At 45.9% G+C, this 16,384-nt stretch overlaps 1 protein-coding gene across 1 annotated transcript in view; it reads left to right on the plus strand.

Annotated features, from left to right (window-relative positions):
- Positions 1-16,384, plus strand: part of CDH13 (cadherin 13) — a 1,024,384-nt gene that overhangs the window by 788,023 nt on the left and 219,977 nt on the right. Inside the window, exon 7 of the mRNA XM_052655824.1 lies at positions 7,060-7,238. Coding sequence (XP_052511784.1) covers positions 7,060-7,238 — 179 coding nt within the window. The remainder of the gene's footprint in view (positions 1-7,059; positions 7,239-16,384) is intronic.

Here is a 16,384-nt window from a genome sequence, read left to right on the forward strand (position 1 = left end):
CCGGGAATGGGGCCGGAGAGTCATACCCTTGGGGCCAATGGGTCTGGGCTGCTGTCAGAGAGAAGCCAAAGGTCACTGACATCTTCATCTAAACTCACATTATCAAGAACTCTGAGTCTAATGCACAGCCTGGCTACCGTATGAAAATGTGCTGGTGAGTGACTGTCCCTGGATAATTAGGGGGCAGAGGGGCAGCCTCCGCCCCTGCCCCACAAGGACCAGTGGTGACAAAGTTAAACCTCACCAGGCTTGGCCTTGAATCTAACTTGTTTCCTCCCTTCCCTCCTCCCCAGTGTCAGGGTCAAAGCCTCTCTTCCCCTGAGTGTCAGGCAGCACTTTCTCTAGGAGTTTCCTCACCCACAGCAGACAGCCCCCTCCTCCCCCCCGCCCCCCACCCCCCACTGCTAGTAGAGTGTTTTGGAGATAAGCAGAGAAACTTAAAGTGAATTATGAGGAGCAGCTTGCAATTGGACATCCCCTCAAATGAAGATAAAGCAGGTCTGAAGTGCTAATGTAGGTCAATGGGAAAGGAAGACATTATTTACGATTCATTCCTCGGGTGGTTTTTCAGGAATGCACGCACCGCAGAATGCTGCTGCCTCTGGATACCTATCAGACTGGTTTGGTATCTTTTGTCAACTAATGTAGACAGTTTCCCTGTTAATTCCCATGTACATGGAAACATTGACAAGACTAGAGGAAGCTGGTTCATGCATGCATGAGCTCAACAGACATTTCTAGGCTATCTAAGGAAAGAAAGGGATGGTTTCCTTATGAGATTTTAATTAATCCTCGCTTCTGAGATGCCGGGCATGAATCCCACAACTAGAACTGCACTGGGTGGTTGGGTCCCACAAGACATTTGATCATCACCATCACACGCAGCAATGAGGTCCCCAGAACTGAGTTGTAAGTTGCAGCAGTGAATATGAATATCAATAAAACTTACATCTCTTGAGTGTTTACCATTGCCCAGCCATTGGACTTCATATTCCTCAATTTATTCATTCCCTTTGGGGTCAGTGTAACCTCCAAGAGGGAGAAAATTGGTACTTGGAGGGGAAGGGTATTAAAAACATGAGCTATTACAGTGGTTTGTGGTCCTCAAAGAGTCATCATATATACATAAATATCTATGGCAGGGGATGGCTGGTAGGAAAAAAACACATCTAAAAATATTCTCTGTGGGTTGACATGAAAAAATAAAGGTTGAGAAACACTGCATTATTTCGTTCGATGCCCGCAACACCCAGTGAAGGGAGACGCTCTTTTGTAAGTGAGAAAGTTGAGGATTCGCGATGTAAAGGAATTTGCCCAGGGGTGCCTAGATGGCTCTTGGTGGGGTAGGATTTGATAGCAGACAGGCCACATCCTCAGTGGTGCCTCTAACACTGTTCGGCCTGCATTTGCTCCCCTGGTTCTTTCCTCGCTATTAAGGACTATCAGGAGAGAGCTGGGCTGTGTCCACACGTGTGGTCCGAAAGTAGTTCCAGGCTGGTTGACAGGTGGGGGGAGTTGGACGTTCTGGGCCACTGAAGTCACAGAGGAGCAACCTGCATATCTGTGCTCTGACAGTCATGACCATGAGATACGCCTGCATCTGGAAGCAGAACTTGGCCGGCAGGGTGACACCTCCATTCTGGTTTGCCCAGGGCTGTCCTGGAATGCTCTCAGCCTCCTGCACACTGGCCTGCTTGTCATGCCATGTCTAGAATGCTTGCTGGGCATTTGGTATCAGGATGCCCAGGACCCCTTCAGCCTGAAGGGTTTCAACAGAAATCAGTTTCCAACCAGCATCAATCTGACCTTATATGTCCCCGCAATACATCTGTGGCCTTCTTACCTGCTGAACAAGTCAAGGTGCCAAGAGTCTAAGGGCTTCCCTTCCGACACTTAGTGATGCCTGCCATCTCTGATCACATCGGTTTTTAAATTTTGCCTCCCTGGAAAGCACACAGTTGCTTCAACTGTACTTTCAGAAGTCCTGTGCCAAATACAGACCTGAATGTCCACGTCTCCATATATTATTCACTTACAGGAATATTGGTTTTGTATTTTTTTCTTAAAAAAAAAAGAATCTGACACTTTTGATCATATGAAGGAAATGTTCAGGGATGAAGGCAAGCAAATGTCAAGAACAGAAGGATGTTGTCACCTGTGAGACAGACAGCGCGAGCTGTCTTTCAGAGTCTCCCACTCTTGAGGCTGGCTGACCTTTCCTGGAGATTGAAAACAGCCCCTTACCCTCAGATCTGTGCTCTGCTTCTCAAGGGTGTGACTGTGCCTGAAATCACAAGGAAGCAAAACTTCAAATACCAGCTTCAAGGTCATGATACCAAGCAGCACCTATCTTTAATCAGAGAAATACAGCCAAGAAAAAGAGGATTTTGGGCCAAGACAAAACTCTCCTAATGGTTTATCAGCCTGTCGCACTGGCAGCCATGTCCTTCGACAAAAGGAAATGATGGCCTGACTTGAGGCTTTCAGCCAGCACAGCTTGAAATCCTTCTATTCTGCTTTGGAGGGACTGCTGCTAGTTCATCTGGCTCTGGGAGTGATGGAGTGATTATCATTTATTTTGACACTCGGGAGAATATTGTGATGGGGGAGAAGACAGAAATGTACCACGTGGAGTCTACATGTGTGTGTGTCTATCATATAATTATCACATCTCTGCCAAAGGGAAGCACTCACAGGCACAAGATGAGCACGGACGAGGAGCCGCTGAGACGGTAGAAATGAACAAGCGCTTCTCTGAGTCCAGGACTGGGGCTTGGGCAAGGTTGAGGCACCGGGGCCATCCAGAGACACTGAAACAGTTGTCCTGGCACCCACCAGCTGGCCATCAGCCCTGAACTTGGATCCGGTGTGTGTCTATTGAATCCAGGTCCAATAAGGGCCTCTAGAGGGGAAAGAGTTCAGAGGCAGTGAGGAGCACACCAGGTTATGAAAAATGTCCAGGCAGCGCTGTCCATTCTTCTCACTAACAAGTTATCCATGACTTCCAGTCACTGTGGAGTAAGTCAAAGCTACAGTGAGTTGTAAGAATGCAATTCTACCCAAAGGACATTGATGGAGGACCTACTGAGTGTCAGCTACCAAGCTTATAAATAGGAACAGAACACAGTCTGTGTCCCCCACAAGCTAGATTTAGGACAATGTGATCCATCACATAAAGATGTTCTTAAAATGAAGAGTTTCCATCAACAGAGAAGTTTGGGAAATGCTACAGATTCTGTTCTCTCTTGGAGATTCACTATATGCATTTGCTTATTAAGGGTGCTAGGAATCCTTCAGGAGGAAACCTGCTCAACTGTGCTTCCTGCATATTTCCCAAATGGGTTTCTCCGCTGAGCCCACAGAACTGAGGTCTCTTGGAAACAATCTAGGAAATGCTGGTGTAGGAGGCTTTCCAGCCATTGCAGAACCTGGAAGTACTAAAATCACCATCCCACCTCTGGGGAGGAGTGGGCAAGGGCAGGATGGTGGGCCCACCAAGGCAGGGCTCAGGATAGAGCCCCCATCCTAGAGGAGGATTAGAGTACCGCACGGAGAAGGTTGGTGGCTGCCGAATGTGTGTGTGGGTGTGTCTGTGTGTGTATACGCGCATGTGTTTGTGTTCGTATAGATCTGTGATCTCCACAGTACAGACCCAAATCCATAAGCTAAAACAGCGGATGAGGTGGCAGAGTCAGTACAAGTTCAAGCGCCCGACATACAGTGAAGCCAAACAGACGGTACCGTCAGAGCTTGGAGCTCATGCCCTAAAAAGCCCTGAACTCCCCAGAGAATTTCAGCAAAGCACTTTTAAAAGCCAGGTTGGGGAGAGGGGCCGCAGGAAGCTACAGGAGGGGGAGGGCGAGGCAGGGTAACTCAGAGCAGACAGGTGCCAGGACTCCTGCTGTGCCAGGGGCCAGTTTCCATGGACAACTCGACTCTGAGCTCCTTTGTCCATCTGAGGCCATTGCCTGCACCACAGTGATGGGCTCAGAGCCCAGGGCAGGATGATGATAAAGGCATCTGCCCCTGAACACTGACCCACCAGGCACCGAGTTATGTCCTGTGTTGCCTTCCTTATAGTGACCAGAGAGAGGAGTGTCACTGATATCCTCATGTCAGGAGCCAGGCGCATGGGGAAACCAAGGCTCACAGAAGGCTGGCTAGCTTGCCCGAGTTCACAGTCAGGCATGACTGAACCTAGGTCAAGGTTGCTTCCTCCAGTGCTGCAGACCTGTGTAGATGGCATAAGCGGCACTCATGCCCCACAGAGGCGGGCCTCAGAAGTGAATCCAGACGTGCGTTCATGCTGGGCGAAGACCGAGGCAGGGCGCAATATCAGGTCACTAGCTCCCTAATTATCCACTAAAACAAAAAGCATCTTCTATCTGTCCTCGGGAATATTCCAGAATAGCCTTTTATCATACCACACTGTGTGAGAATGCTCAGTCATGTCCGACTCTTTGTGACCCTCTGGACTATAGCCCACCAGGCTCCTCTGTCCATGGGACTTTCCTGGCAAGAATACTGGAGCAGGTTGCTATTTCCTCCTCCAAGGCAGCGTCCCGACCCAGGGATAGAACCCATGTCATATGAACCCATCTATCATATACCATGTTGTCAAATCTGTAAAAGCTAACAATGAAAAATGACATGACTAATGAATGGCCTGGTAGATGCTAAAAATTCATCAACCCGAGAGGTGTTCTCTCCCCCTTCTTGTGAAGCCATGACTGTCGCGAACTGTGATGACTCCATTCTTTTATGCTTTCTTTTGCTCGTTCCTCTCCAACTTCAATTAATGGCAAATTAAATAGGGGGCAGATTCCATCAGTCAAGCATTCATCAGACACTGATGAAGTACAAGGCAGCGGGTCACACGTACATGACTGGAGACTGTTTCTTGTGGCACCCACAGTCCTTCCAGGCCTCGCCCACTCAGAGCGCAGAGAGCTTGGCCCAGGGTAAGATGTGGGCCTGGAAGCTGCCTCTGATCTCTGACTGAGACCCCCAAGTAGGCCTGTTTTCCTAGACCATGAAGGCAACTGCGTGTACCCTTCACACTCAGGCTGACAGACTGGCAGTGGCTGCCTGGACCACTGGGCGGAGACAGAACCCTGATCCCACAGAGCGTCTCAGTGAGAAATAGAAGGCAGCAACCAAATGGCTTGCTGCCATCTCCCAAAGGCAAGGGGCCAGGAAGCGGGCTGCTGCGCGTGCCAAGAACTTGCTATTCTTACCCTGGACACTGAGGACCCTGAGGCCTGCCCTGTGACAGTTTCACAAAGAAGCAAAGGGCAGAGATACACTTAGGGTAGCAGACATGTCCGGAGGCATCTGGCCTAAGGCAGTGTTGGTGAAATCAGCGGAGACTGGGGAACTAACCCACCCCACCTGAGAATACTCTGATGCTTTGCCTGATCGTTCAGACCTGATGGTTAGTAATCTGATTCCAATTATGGGAAAGAATAAACTGGCTTTCACTGTTCAAGAAGCACTGTTATAAAAGGGAAAGGAACACCAGGATGGTAGCCAAGCTGGAGGGACTCTGTGTTTCCGTTAAGCTAGAATATTTCCTGGATATTCCTGCTGGGAACCATAGCTCTATTGCTTCAGCAGTACCAGGCTGCCCCCATGCTGTGCGCCCAGAGGATTCAGAATCGGGACGTGGGGCCTATATTCATAGGAGAGTAAACTACAGTGAAAATCTATAGTTGAGCAGGTCACCCAGGCTCACAGTTGTCAGGACAGCAGACAAATGTGCCTTATTCTGTTCTGGTCTGTGCTTCTACTGGTGTTTATAACCATGATCCGTTTAAATTAAATTTTAATCTCAAAACTACACCCCCTTGTAAAAATGATCAAAACATTAGAGACTGGGCTATCATCTTCTCTGTCACCATTATTCCCAGTACCCTCTCCCCTTGCCGAAGCTTAGCCACCAAAATCAGTGTGAGGTTCACCCTTATAGACCTTCCTCTATCTGTTTATGGACATAAACTGTACCTGAAAAATACGTGCATAAAGTTTGTGGAATTTTCTGTGTGTTAATAGGCTCACAAAAATGATGGTATACTGTGGGCCAGACAGTCAGTCAGTTCAGTTGCTCAGTTGTGTCCGACTCTTTGCGACCCCATGAATTGCGTACTGTGGGTGACATTCCCCAACCTGATATTTTTCAGTTTTGGAGAGCCCCTCATCTTAGAACACATTAGATCTACAAACCTTTTCTGACTGCTGCAAAATATTTCATAGTGTGGGGATGCCCTCATTTTAGCAATCCCTCTGCTGTTGGACATTTAGGTCGTTTCCCAGCTTTTCTCAGACTCGCCATGAACATCCCCACAAAATCACTTGTCAACACCTAAGTCGTCGTGGCTGTGCACAGAGGTGCTCCAGTCTTGTCTGTTCCCGGTTCCCTTTAACCAGAAATAACTGGGATGCCTTTCCCTTTGAGGCCCCCTCCCCACCTCCCTTACACCTACTCACCCATGGGCCCTGCCTGCACCAGGGACCTCTCCTGAGCCTCGGGTTAGCTGAGGCTGTTCTCTGCCGTATTCACATCGCCCTCTCTCAGTGCACTGCGAGAACATTAATATTTTCATATGCTCTCTCTGCTGCTTGCTGCTGACCTGCCAGACCCCAGGGAATGTGACTTTTTGCACCTCTATTTCCCCAGCACCCAGCCCAGGGTCCCCTCCCCCACGTGGTAGGCATTCAATAAGAGCTCTTAGAGTGAAGGCCATTGTCAGAGAGCCACAGCCACAATGGGGTGAAAACCCATGGAAATAAACAGCATACCAGCAGAAGGAAAAATTAAGCTGTCAATCTGCTGAACAGCAAACATTTCTTTTCTGTATTTCAGGTCTTTTAACGTGATAGAGGAGAGAGGGAGGGAGTAAGGGAAGCTAAAACCTAAGGGAGCCAGGGAAAGGCTTTGCTTTTTATAATCTGGAAAGTGATTCACACATCACTCTATGGCCATCGCCCAGGTGGGGGAGGGGCTTGGCCCATCACTGTCCCCCAAGTGACCAACACATGCTCTCTGTCTTGCCCCCGCAGGGACCACGGTGATGCGGATGACAGCTTTTGACGCCGACGACCCGGCCACGGATAATGCCCTCCTGCGGTACAATATCCGTCAGCAGACGCCTGACAAGCCGTCTCCCAACATGTTCTACATCGATCCCGAAAAAGGAGACATTGTCACCGTTGTGTCACCTGCACTGCTGGACCGGGAGGTGAGCTGAAAGACATACCACTTCCTTTTCACAAGGATCGAACGTGGCTTTCACAGGGGGAAGACGTGGGGCTTCCATCAATGACCCCTTCCGTATCGTGAGAGCGGCAATGAGATATCGACCCGTGGCTGGATGGGGAAATCGGTCAAGGGAGATGACGTGTTATGTGACACCAGGAAGCACACACCGAAAAAATCATGTCCTTTGAGGTCATTTGCATTCATTCACCTTGGTGGCTGTTTGCTCACCCGCCACTTACTCTTGAGGCCCCTGTGACTGTGGGCTCCGCCTGCCTCACTTTTCCACTCTGAGTGAGGGGTAGATGGGAGGGAGGTGACTGTTTGAGATGACTGACCCTCTACTTTTCACTGAGTCCGGTGGCTTCAACTTACCCCTTTCTCAGACCCTGTGCTGCCTGTGCCAGTGTGTGCTCCGGAGCCTGCCTCTCCTTTCAGGCTCAGCTCTTGTCCTGCAAGGCCATCCCTGTAGGAATCTCCCCATATTCCAGGTCACATGTCACAGACAGGTACCCCACGGGCTGAGTCAGCCCACATGCCGGCTCTTTGGTTTGGCCCAGGGTGTTTTAAAGTTTCATATTAGTCGCCATATCAAAATATTTCAACTTTATATTTCTATTTTTTTTTAATTCCAATTCCCAGCCTTTCTGAAAATCAGAAATTCTGGAAATCGGGGGCCCAGTTTCCATACATGGATGATCAGTCACACCACTCGTGACTGTCAGAGGGAGGTGGTGGCAGCTGCCCCACTTAGTAGGGTGTTATTCCTGGCCCACTTATGTCCCTCTGCACGTGCCCCCTGGTCCTGGACTTTCTCGGAGTTCCAGGGCCACCCTGTTGCCCCCCGCAGGCCAGGTGCCCTTCCATAAGAGAGCCTCTTGGCCCTTCACACAGGAAGATACCAACCCACTTGGGGGTGCTCTGCATCACCAACCACCCAGATCTGCCCGCATCCTGGGATCCCTTGCTCCCAGCAGGACATCGTCCCACGGCCTGTCCCCCGACCTTCCCCCTTGACTTCTGCAAGCCCATCTGCCTCAGGACGAGCGCTGGGTTTCCCTCTGGGGTCCTGTGCATCTTCCCTTCCATGTTTTTGATTATAAAATGCCTTCTCCTCTCCTTTCTGCTTTCTTCGCTGTAGCTCCTCCTGAGAGTCTGGGTCAGACCCGCCCACATCTCTGGGAAGCCGAGCTCCGCCCCCGGGGCTTGCACAGCCTCTCACTCCTGCAGTCCCTGGCTGCCCTTACCTGCAGCCTCACCTGGCACCTGCCACGCGCTCCTTTACACGCTTGTCTCTCTCTTTAACAAAGGTCCTCTTCCACTTGGTCTAGACCTGACGCAATAACAGCTAGTCACAGATGGTTATTTAAATTTTAATTGACATTCTTGAAACTAAAATGTAACAATCAGTTTCTCCGTCAGACCAGACGCATCTCAAGTGCTCAGGAGCCCAGTGTGGCTAGTGGCTACTGTACAGACTGGGGCACAGGTAGACTGTTCCCACCACCACAGAAAGTTCTAGTGGGCACCACTGGCCTAGACAGTAAATGTCTTGAGAACAGAGATTCTTTGATCACCTGCATGTTTGTTTGGCCACTGCCTAGCACAGTTTCAGTGCTCTCAAAACTCCCAAGTATGTTTTTTGACATATTAGTAAGAATGAGTTGGAGATGACAGTAAGATCTTCCATGTGAAGGGTGGGAAACTGGACCTGGAAATGGGGAATTATTGGGAGGGAAGGGAGAGAATGAAATTTGCATTGAAACTGTGATTGTCACTTGGAACATGCAATGGTTTTTAATCAAAAATAGGAAGCAGAAAAAAGAACATTTCAAGTCCATTTCCTCCCTTGTGTCTCCCATTCTTTTTACAAACCTCATTTTTGTTATTGCCTGACTGATGTTATTGCCTGTCTTCTTCAGAGGGAGGTAATGACTTTCCAATTCTCCCTTTATCCCCCATCTAGCATGTGTGTGAAAGAGTGCATGTGCACACACACACACACACACACACACACACACACACACAAGCTTTCCTATAACCCCTAATTCTCCCAAAGTCACTTGCAAATTCTTCTTGCAAGAGAAAGTTGAAATGGTGATTTCTCTATCTCAGCTTCTGTTTTTACTAATAGAAAATGTTTTGTCTCTATTTATAAAGCAGAATGATAATATAGTAGATCACAGCATTTTTAAGGTTTATTTGGGGGTACCAGTGTGTCTCAAGTTCATGACCCTGTCATTTGGGTGTTTATTAAATTACAAGTATATAACTATGGAAGTTGAATTAAGCCTTTCTAGCCACAATACATAAAAAAATGAAAAAAAGGTCAACATAATTTAACTGAAATTGGAAAATCAATGAAAGTGAATGAAAAGTGTCACTTTTTTGTGAGGGTTTCAAGAGTTCAGTGCTGAGCCAGGCAATATGGGTACAATCTGAAGGAAAGAAATGTCCCTGAATTCAGGCATACCTCGTCTGTTTCCGAGTGCTGTGCTAAGCTACTCCTGCACAAGTCTGCTGAAAGGGAGAAACGTGCCTTTAAGTTATTTATCTTTAAAGGGACAGAACTCACGCATTAGACTTCCCATTGGTGTTTTCCAGTTTGCAGTGTTTTCTTCTCACTAGGCTCTTCCTAAGATTCGTGTGTATATAAGTTCCCATAGCAGAATTATGGAACTGTTTGTTATTTCTGGAGACCTTCTGAGAAAGCATCCTGTCTTAGGTGTGGTTTCAAAATTCTACTTCTGGATAATCTGGGCAGAACACTTAAAACTGATCTACACAGCATTCATTTTTAAGAAAATATTTCATGTCACTGCTACAAACTTTGATATGACTTAAACTGTTATTACGTGTGGCTACCATGTATTCATTCACAGTACTTCAAATGGTGAGTTTGAGCACTGAATGTTGTGTGTGTAAATAAAGGGGATGGAGACTCCTGGAGCTGGGGCCACTGAGACTTCGCAAGTAGTTTGCTCCTGTCTGACCCTTGCCTTGTGGGGAGGTTCCAGAAGTCTGAGGGTTGACCCGAGCTTAGTTGATATGATGTAAACTGTTCATTTTAATTTTCCATCTAGTACATTCTCAAAGAGGACCCCAGCAGGACCCCCAGGTCTTTTTCCACTCACGTGTCGCAGAGTCTCCCTAGGTTGTGCAGAGCATGTCCGCTTCATTCTGAGAGCCATGCCTCTTCGCTTTGCTGATGCCGGGCTGGGTTATTGCACTCCTTTCAGTTCATAGCTGAGTTGTGAGAGCGGCTGCAGTGACCGTGTATTTCCGTTGCCTTACTGTAAGCTCGATGTTAATAAACATCAAGTCTGACTTGAAAACATAGTGTATTTTCCATTACAAGCTCTTCTAGTTAGTTCTTCTGAAACCATACCAGAACATACAGTTCCTAAAGAAGGAGATCTTGGATCTTTGTCCCATCTCTGAATTTCCATTGCCAAACATACGTAAGGCCAGGTAAATAAGACATTCAGTAAAGATTTGTTGGATGGATGATAAAGAGGTGGATGGAAAGATGGAGCAATCAATAAATATATGGGAGATGGGGGGACAGATGGATAAAGGGACGGACGGAGAGATGGATGGGTAAAGGGATGTATGGAGGGGATAGATGGATAAAGGAATGGATGGATGAACAGATAGAGAGATGGATAAAGAGGGAAAGAAGGACTTATTATGTTCCTTCAGTTTGTATTTATGAGTAAATGGCTAATAGATTATCTCAGAATTGCAAGATCCATATCCGGCAGGCGCATATATATAAACAGAGGAAATCAGTTTATTTTAGCTGAGAGCTCACTCTTGCCCTTGTGCGTAGTCATCCAGTAATCTAGGCTATTCGCCTGATGCCTACCGTATGTGAGGAACTGCAACAGGCTGCAAGAATGCCTCGGCGGATAGGACGGGCATGAGGATCTGGGGCTCTTGCTTAAATGTTTGGGGAAATGTTTGGAGAAAATAAGGACCATATATCCTACGAAATGAAATTGGGTTCACTGGGGGCACTGTTTTATTCTTTTCTATAACCATACTCAGCCGCTTATTCTGACAGATCCGTCTATGTTCTTAAGCTATGTCTGGCTGCACTACAAAATAAAATCAGATAAAGGTCCCTAACATTTGACAAATGGTTTATTTAATTGATCATCTTGGCTGCTAGACTGAAATCCATCAGCTGAAATCTGCCAACTTTTCTGAACACAGCCAGCACAATTTGCAACTACTCAGAGTACCTAATGGTCAGCTTGGAGGTTTGTTTTTTTCTTCTTGCATGCTTCATTTTTTTTGGCAAACGGAAACAGTCTCCAAATGAGGCCCTTAAAATGCAATCTTAACATTTGCATTGTGAAAGTATCATTAGTCTTTTTAAGGAGTTTGAGCTGAGCACTCTTTGTTAGAATTCGCCTTTATCATATTATGTATTATCTTCCACATAATCTAAGGAAAGTGATAGCCTGACTGTTTAAAAAAAAAAAGTACATAAAATATCTTTGAACTCTGAATGTAATTTATTTTCTATTTTCCAGTGATAAAAGATTTTCTGAAACTTTATAAATCCCCCAATTTAGGGGCCAAACGTGAAAACTGAGAGAATTTCCTTCCTTCTTCCCATGGTGTCACATAAGGACTTATTTCTAGGTTTAAGTACACTTGCTATGAGAGACTCAGGAGTCCTTTAAATATGTCAGAGAGGAAAATGGAAGAATGGTGATGGGAACATCATATGAAAATAGTCAGTGAAATTGGATGTGTTTGGTCAAGACAGTCTCAGTTAAACCATCATCTCATTCTGCATCTCCAGAATCAAGTCAAAGTGCCTGAGAAGAATCATCATAATAATAAGGCATTGCATTTCTCCCATGCCTTGAATGAAAGCTAGAGGTAGTTTTCTTACTCTCATGAAAAAAACGTTCAGAGGCCGCTCAGCTCTAATGCTAATATTTTACTTATTATCATCATGTTTAAAACATTGGCAGTAATTATACACAATTCAATCATGCTGACAGGAATATACTCTTTCTTTGTTTTGGTGGGTGGGACCAGGATTATTCAATAGTAGCATCCTCACCATTTCTGTGAGCTATTTACTCACAAATATTTTTGTTGGGATCATTTCCTCCTTTTTTGATATCACTTGCTGCTGAGAAAATAGAGGGGGGGAAAGCAAATGTAAATAAATTGTCTTATTATTTTAAAAATAACGTATTATGCTTGCAAATGAAACACAGATGGTGAACCACCCTATGTGAATCAAACCCACTTGCTCTGTTGTGACAGCAAATAAAATAGAATGAGGCATTCATAAGGCACGATGCTGAGCCCTGGGGTCTGAAATTCAGTTACAAGCATGCCAGCCTCCTGCTGATGGCCATGGGGTTAGAGACAGGAGGGCAGGGTCTTACCTTGGGGCCAGCTCCACTTCCCCACCCTGGGTGAGTTCTAGCAGGAGACCTGGATGAATCTCAGAACTCTACTGGTGACCCTAACCATTGCCTCCCCGCCCTCGACCTCCAGGCTTGGCCTAATCAACACATGAAGGGCTTTGTCTAGTTCCCTAGCATGACCTCAACTAAAAACTGGTCTGAGAGGTGTGGGGCAAGGGCATCATGAGTGCTGGCTTTAGCCTCTGTGGATTCATGGCCTACCTCCACCTCTAACCAGCAGTGAGAACACATACGCACAAACGTGCTATTTGAACTGGACTTGATGCGTGAATGGAGTTTTGCAATGAGGAAGCTGAGGGAAGGGCATCACGGAGAGTGGGACAGCATGAGCGAAGGCATAGTGGTGTGTCCACATGTCACTCCAAGAGAGACTGGGGATTTCAGGGCATCGTAAGGAGAGATACCAGAAAAGGGCAAGGAGTTGGTAAAAGATTGCCAAGGCTCCAAATGCCATCCTAAGGATAATGGGTATATCCTACTCTAAACAGTAAAATTTTACCAAACACAAGTTCATGTGCTCGGCACACTGTGAGGCCAAACAGACTGAACATTGGAGTTTGGAGCAGAGAAAGGTTTATTGCAGAACCAGGCAAGGAGATGGGTGGCTTGTGCCCAAAAAATACCCTGAGCTCCTCAAAGGGTTTCAGCAAAATACCTTTCAAGGCAAGATGAGGGAGAGGCGTGGTAAGCTGTAACTTCTTGGTGTAGGAATCCTGTGTTCTTGCAGCTGTGCGCCTGGGTCAGGTCACAGCATTCCTGTAAGCCTCCGACAAAACAAATGTGGTTCTCTGTTCTGCAGCTCTCCGCCTCTGTATGGATGGACTCTTAAAGGTCAGAGCTTTTGAGTACCCTGTATATTTCGGGCTATAAGGCTACATTCTTTTACAAAGGTGCAGAGCCAGCATGACTGAACGCAGGCAACAGAGCACAAAGGTTTAAGTGAAAAGGAACAGGAACAATATAAAGTCAGAGTTGTTCCCCCCTATTAAAATACTGCCAACCACATTTAAGCAGTAAGCCCAGCATTCCCAGAGCTGTGACTTGGACAGAAGACTGGGTGAGCTACAGGAGAGGCAGTCAGTGGGAAATCACTCATTTTGGAGGCAGACTCGAGGCTGCTTGGTGAACGATGAGCTGCTTTACAGAGATTCCCAGCCTCATCAAGGGGAGATGAGGAGTTACCACTTGAATCTAAATTCTGCAGGTTGTTAAAGAGGTCAATAAACAACAGCCTGTTTTGGGTCTTCTGTTCTCGGGCACCTTAAAGTACCAGACAATCAGGAGTTGCTCAGCATACGTCAAATCAAAAGACACTTAACTCTGTTGCTAAGAGAGATTCAGCTTTTTAGATGTGACAAATGTTTGATTCTCTAAGCTTTTTCCTTTTTTCTGTTTTTTTTTTTTAATATGGTAAAAATAACAAAATGCAGGGTGACGATGAATTTAGACTACTTCTGTTTTTCTGTCATTTTAAATCTCTCCATCTTATTTTGCATGAAGTACCCTAAAAAGCTAAAGAGCTTTTCCTTTTTTGGAAAAAAATCTCTTTTAGAGAGCAGTTTATTTCTCTTTATCAACCAAGAGCTCTGATTAGCATGTTAAGGCAAGTGTTGCTTCATTGACAGATTTTTTTTTTCCCCAATGTATTTAAATAACATCTTTCTAAATCCTGTCCATGTTAGCAATCCTGGTAGGAGAGATACCTTCCAATTTAGAAAGAATGTCTAGTTAAGTTCTGGCTTCGAACTGGTGAAGAAAACAGGAAAAAGCTCTGCTCTAACCATAATGAGAACAGCCATCATTTAAGGAAAGGAGAGTTGATTGAGAGTCTCTGAAAAGCAGCTATTTTATATTTGCCTTTAATAGGCTCAGCTTCCAGCCAGGCACTGACTGACTAGGGTGCTCCCACAGCAAAGCATTTTAAGGGAAGTCGAACAGAGGTTAGAACACTTAGATTAAGGCAAACTAGCTATAGCTCATTTCAAGACACAATGACACCTCACAATGCCTGGGATCCACATTTTTTCCAGGCTCGTTTTAAGGGAGTAGCTCATTCGAGGCACCTTCTCCATAGGATAAAAGTTCATTGATAACTTTAAACATGATATTCTGAAGACTTGATCAGCTTGATGAGATCTATGGCACTATGACGTCACATTCAACAATGAGACTTCAAAGTATAGAATCATCTATTAGATGAAAGGTCAGCAGACTTTTTCTTTAAGGGCTAAATAGTAAATATTGTATAGGTTTTGTGGGCCAAGAGGTAAAATTGAGACTGTTGTGCAGGTATTTATGTAACCATTTAAAATGTAACCATTGAAAACTGGAAAAAAGATTTATAACCTGAGAGCCATCAAAATATAGCCAATGGTCTGCACTTGGCCTGCAGGCTATCTCTGGCCAGCCCTGATCTGTTAAATTATTGGCCAGAGTGACCACTGTAGCCGTAGCTTCAACTATTGATTGTTGCAGGCATGCGTGTATTTATATCTGGAGGTCCTCTCTCAGAGTATTGAGTCACAGTGATTAATCACCCCCTTGAAGTTGGATTATAGGGAAAAAAACTAGGTCATGGATGACTGGTCTGATTTCTTTTTTCTAAAATTTTTAGCAGAAACAGTCCATTTCCAAACGATTAAGAAAACAGATCATTGCAGATACTTGTTAATGAATTCTAAACTCAAAATTGGTTGCAATAATAAAAACAACTACTTCAATCGAAAAGTAGTAAGAAAGTGCTATCTAGCTATAGACTAAATCGTGGATGAAGCCTTTAGGAATGACTGTTTTTCTATGTCAGAGCCCTGAGGGCAGGGAGGACCCGCCTTTGCCAGAGGACCCAGAGGTGGAGAGAGAAGAATGCCCAGCTGAGGGAGCTCTTCTTTGAGCTGAATCTGGAGCCCAGATGCAATTGTTTACTTGGGCACAGATAGAGTCGGAAGAGTCAGTGGACAGAGGCACTTAGCCTGTCTCTCCAGGCTCGGAAGGAACCTCAGAGGGAGAACTGAGATATTTCTAGCTACCAGAAGACAAACAGAGACATCCTGGACCAGGGTGGGGACACTTCTGGAAACTTTCTCAGGCTTCCCAGTGCCCTTTGCTGTCCTCCCTGAATTTGAGACTAGGATCATGATAATAAACTGGAGTGACATTCTTGAGCCTATTTTGTTTGTCACCATGTGTCAATCACTATCCTAAGTACTTTGTATTCAATTGAATGTCAGTAACAACTAACGAGGCGGTGAGTACTCCTGGTGATGGAGACGCTTGATGTCGCTGAGATGTGACCCTGTGTCAACCTGTCTCCAAAGCCTATGCGTTTTCCCCCCAGTACGTGGATCAAAATCACTGATTATTTGTTTAGATGACAACCTCACAGAGGAAATCAATTTTGACTGTCTTTTCAACGCAGGAAAGCAAGACACGATAGAGTTTTGAGGCAGCTTTCGTACTAAGATGTGGGCTTTCAGTGCCTGCCAGGTGGCCTTCTTCCTGGTTACAGAGCCCAGGTAGCTTCTAGAACATGGTGCAAAAAGTTCTTGGAGAAAGGCTCTCTCCTGCCTTAGTGTGGAAATACAAATAGGCCATATTTGTTTGTCAGGTCTTTTGGCAATAAGAATCAAATGACCTTTTAAAATCCCCCTACTATTCTTTGCCCAAACAGTTG

Source organism: Budorcas taxicolor, chromosome 18, assembly GCF_023091745.1.
Source record: "Budorcas taxicolor isolate Tak-1 chromosome 18, Takin1.1, whole genome shotgun sequence".
Lineage (NCBI taxonomy): Eukaryota > Metazoa > Chordata > Mammalia > Artiodactyla > Bovidae > Budorcas > Budorcas taxicolor.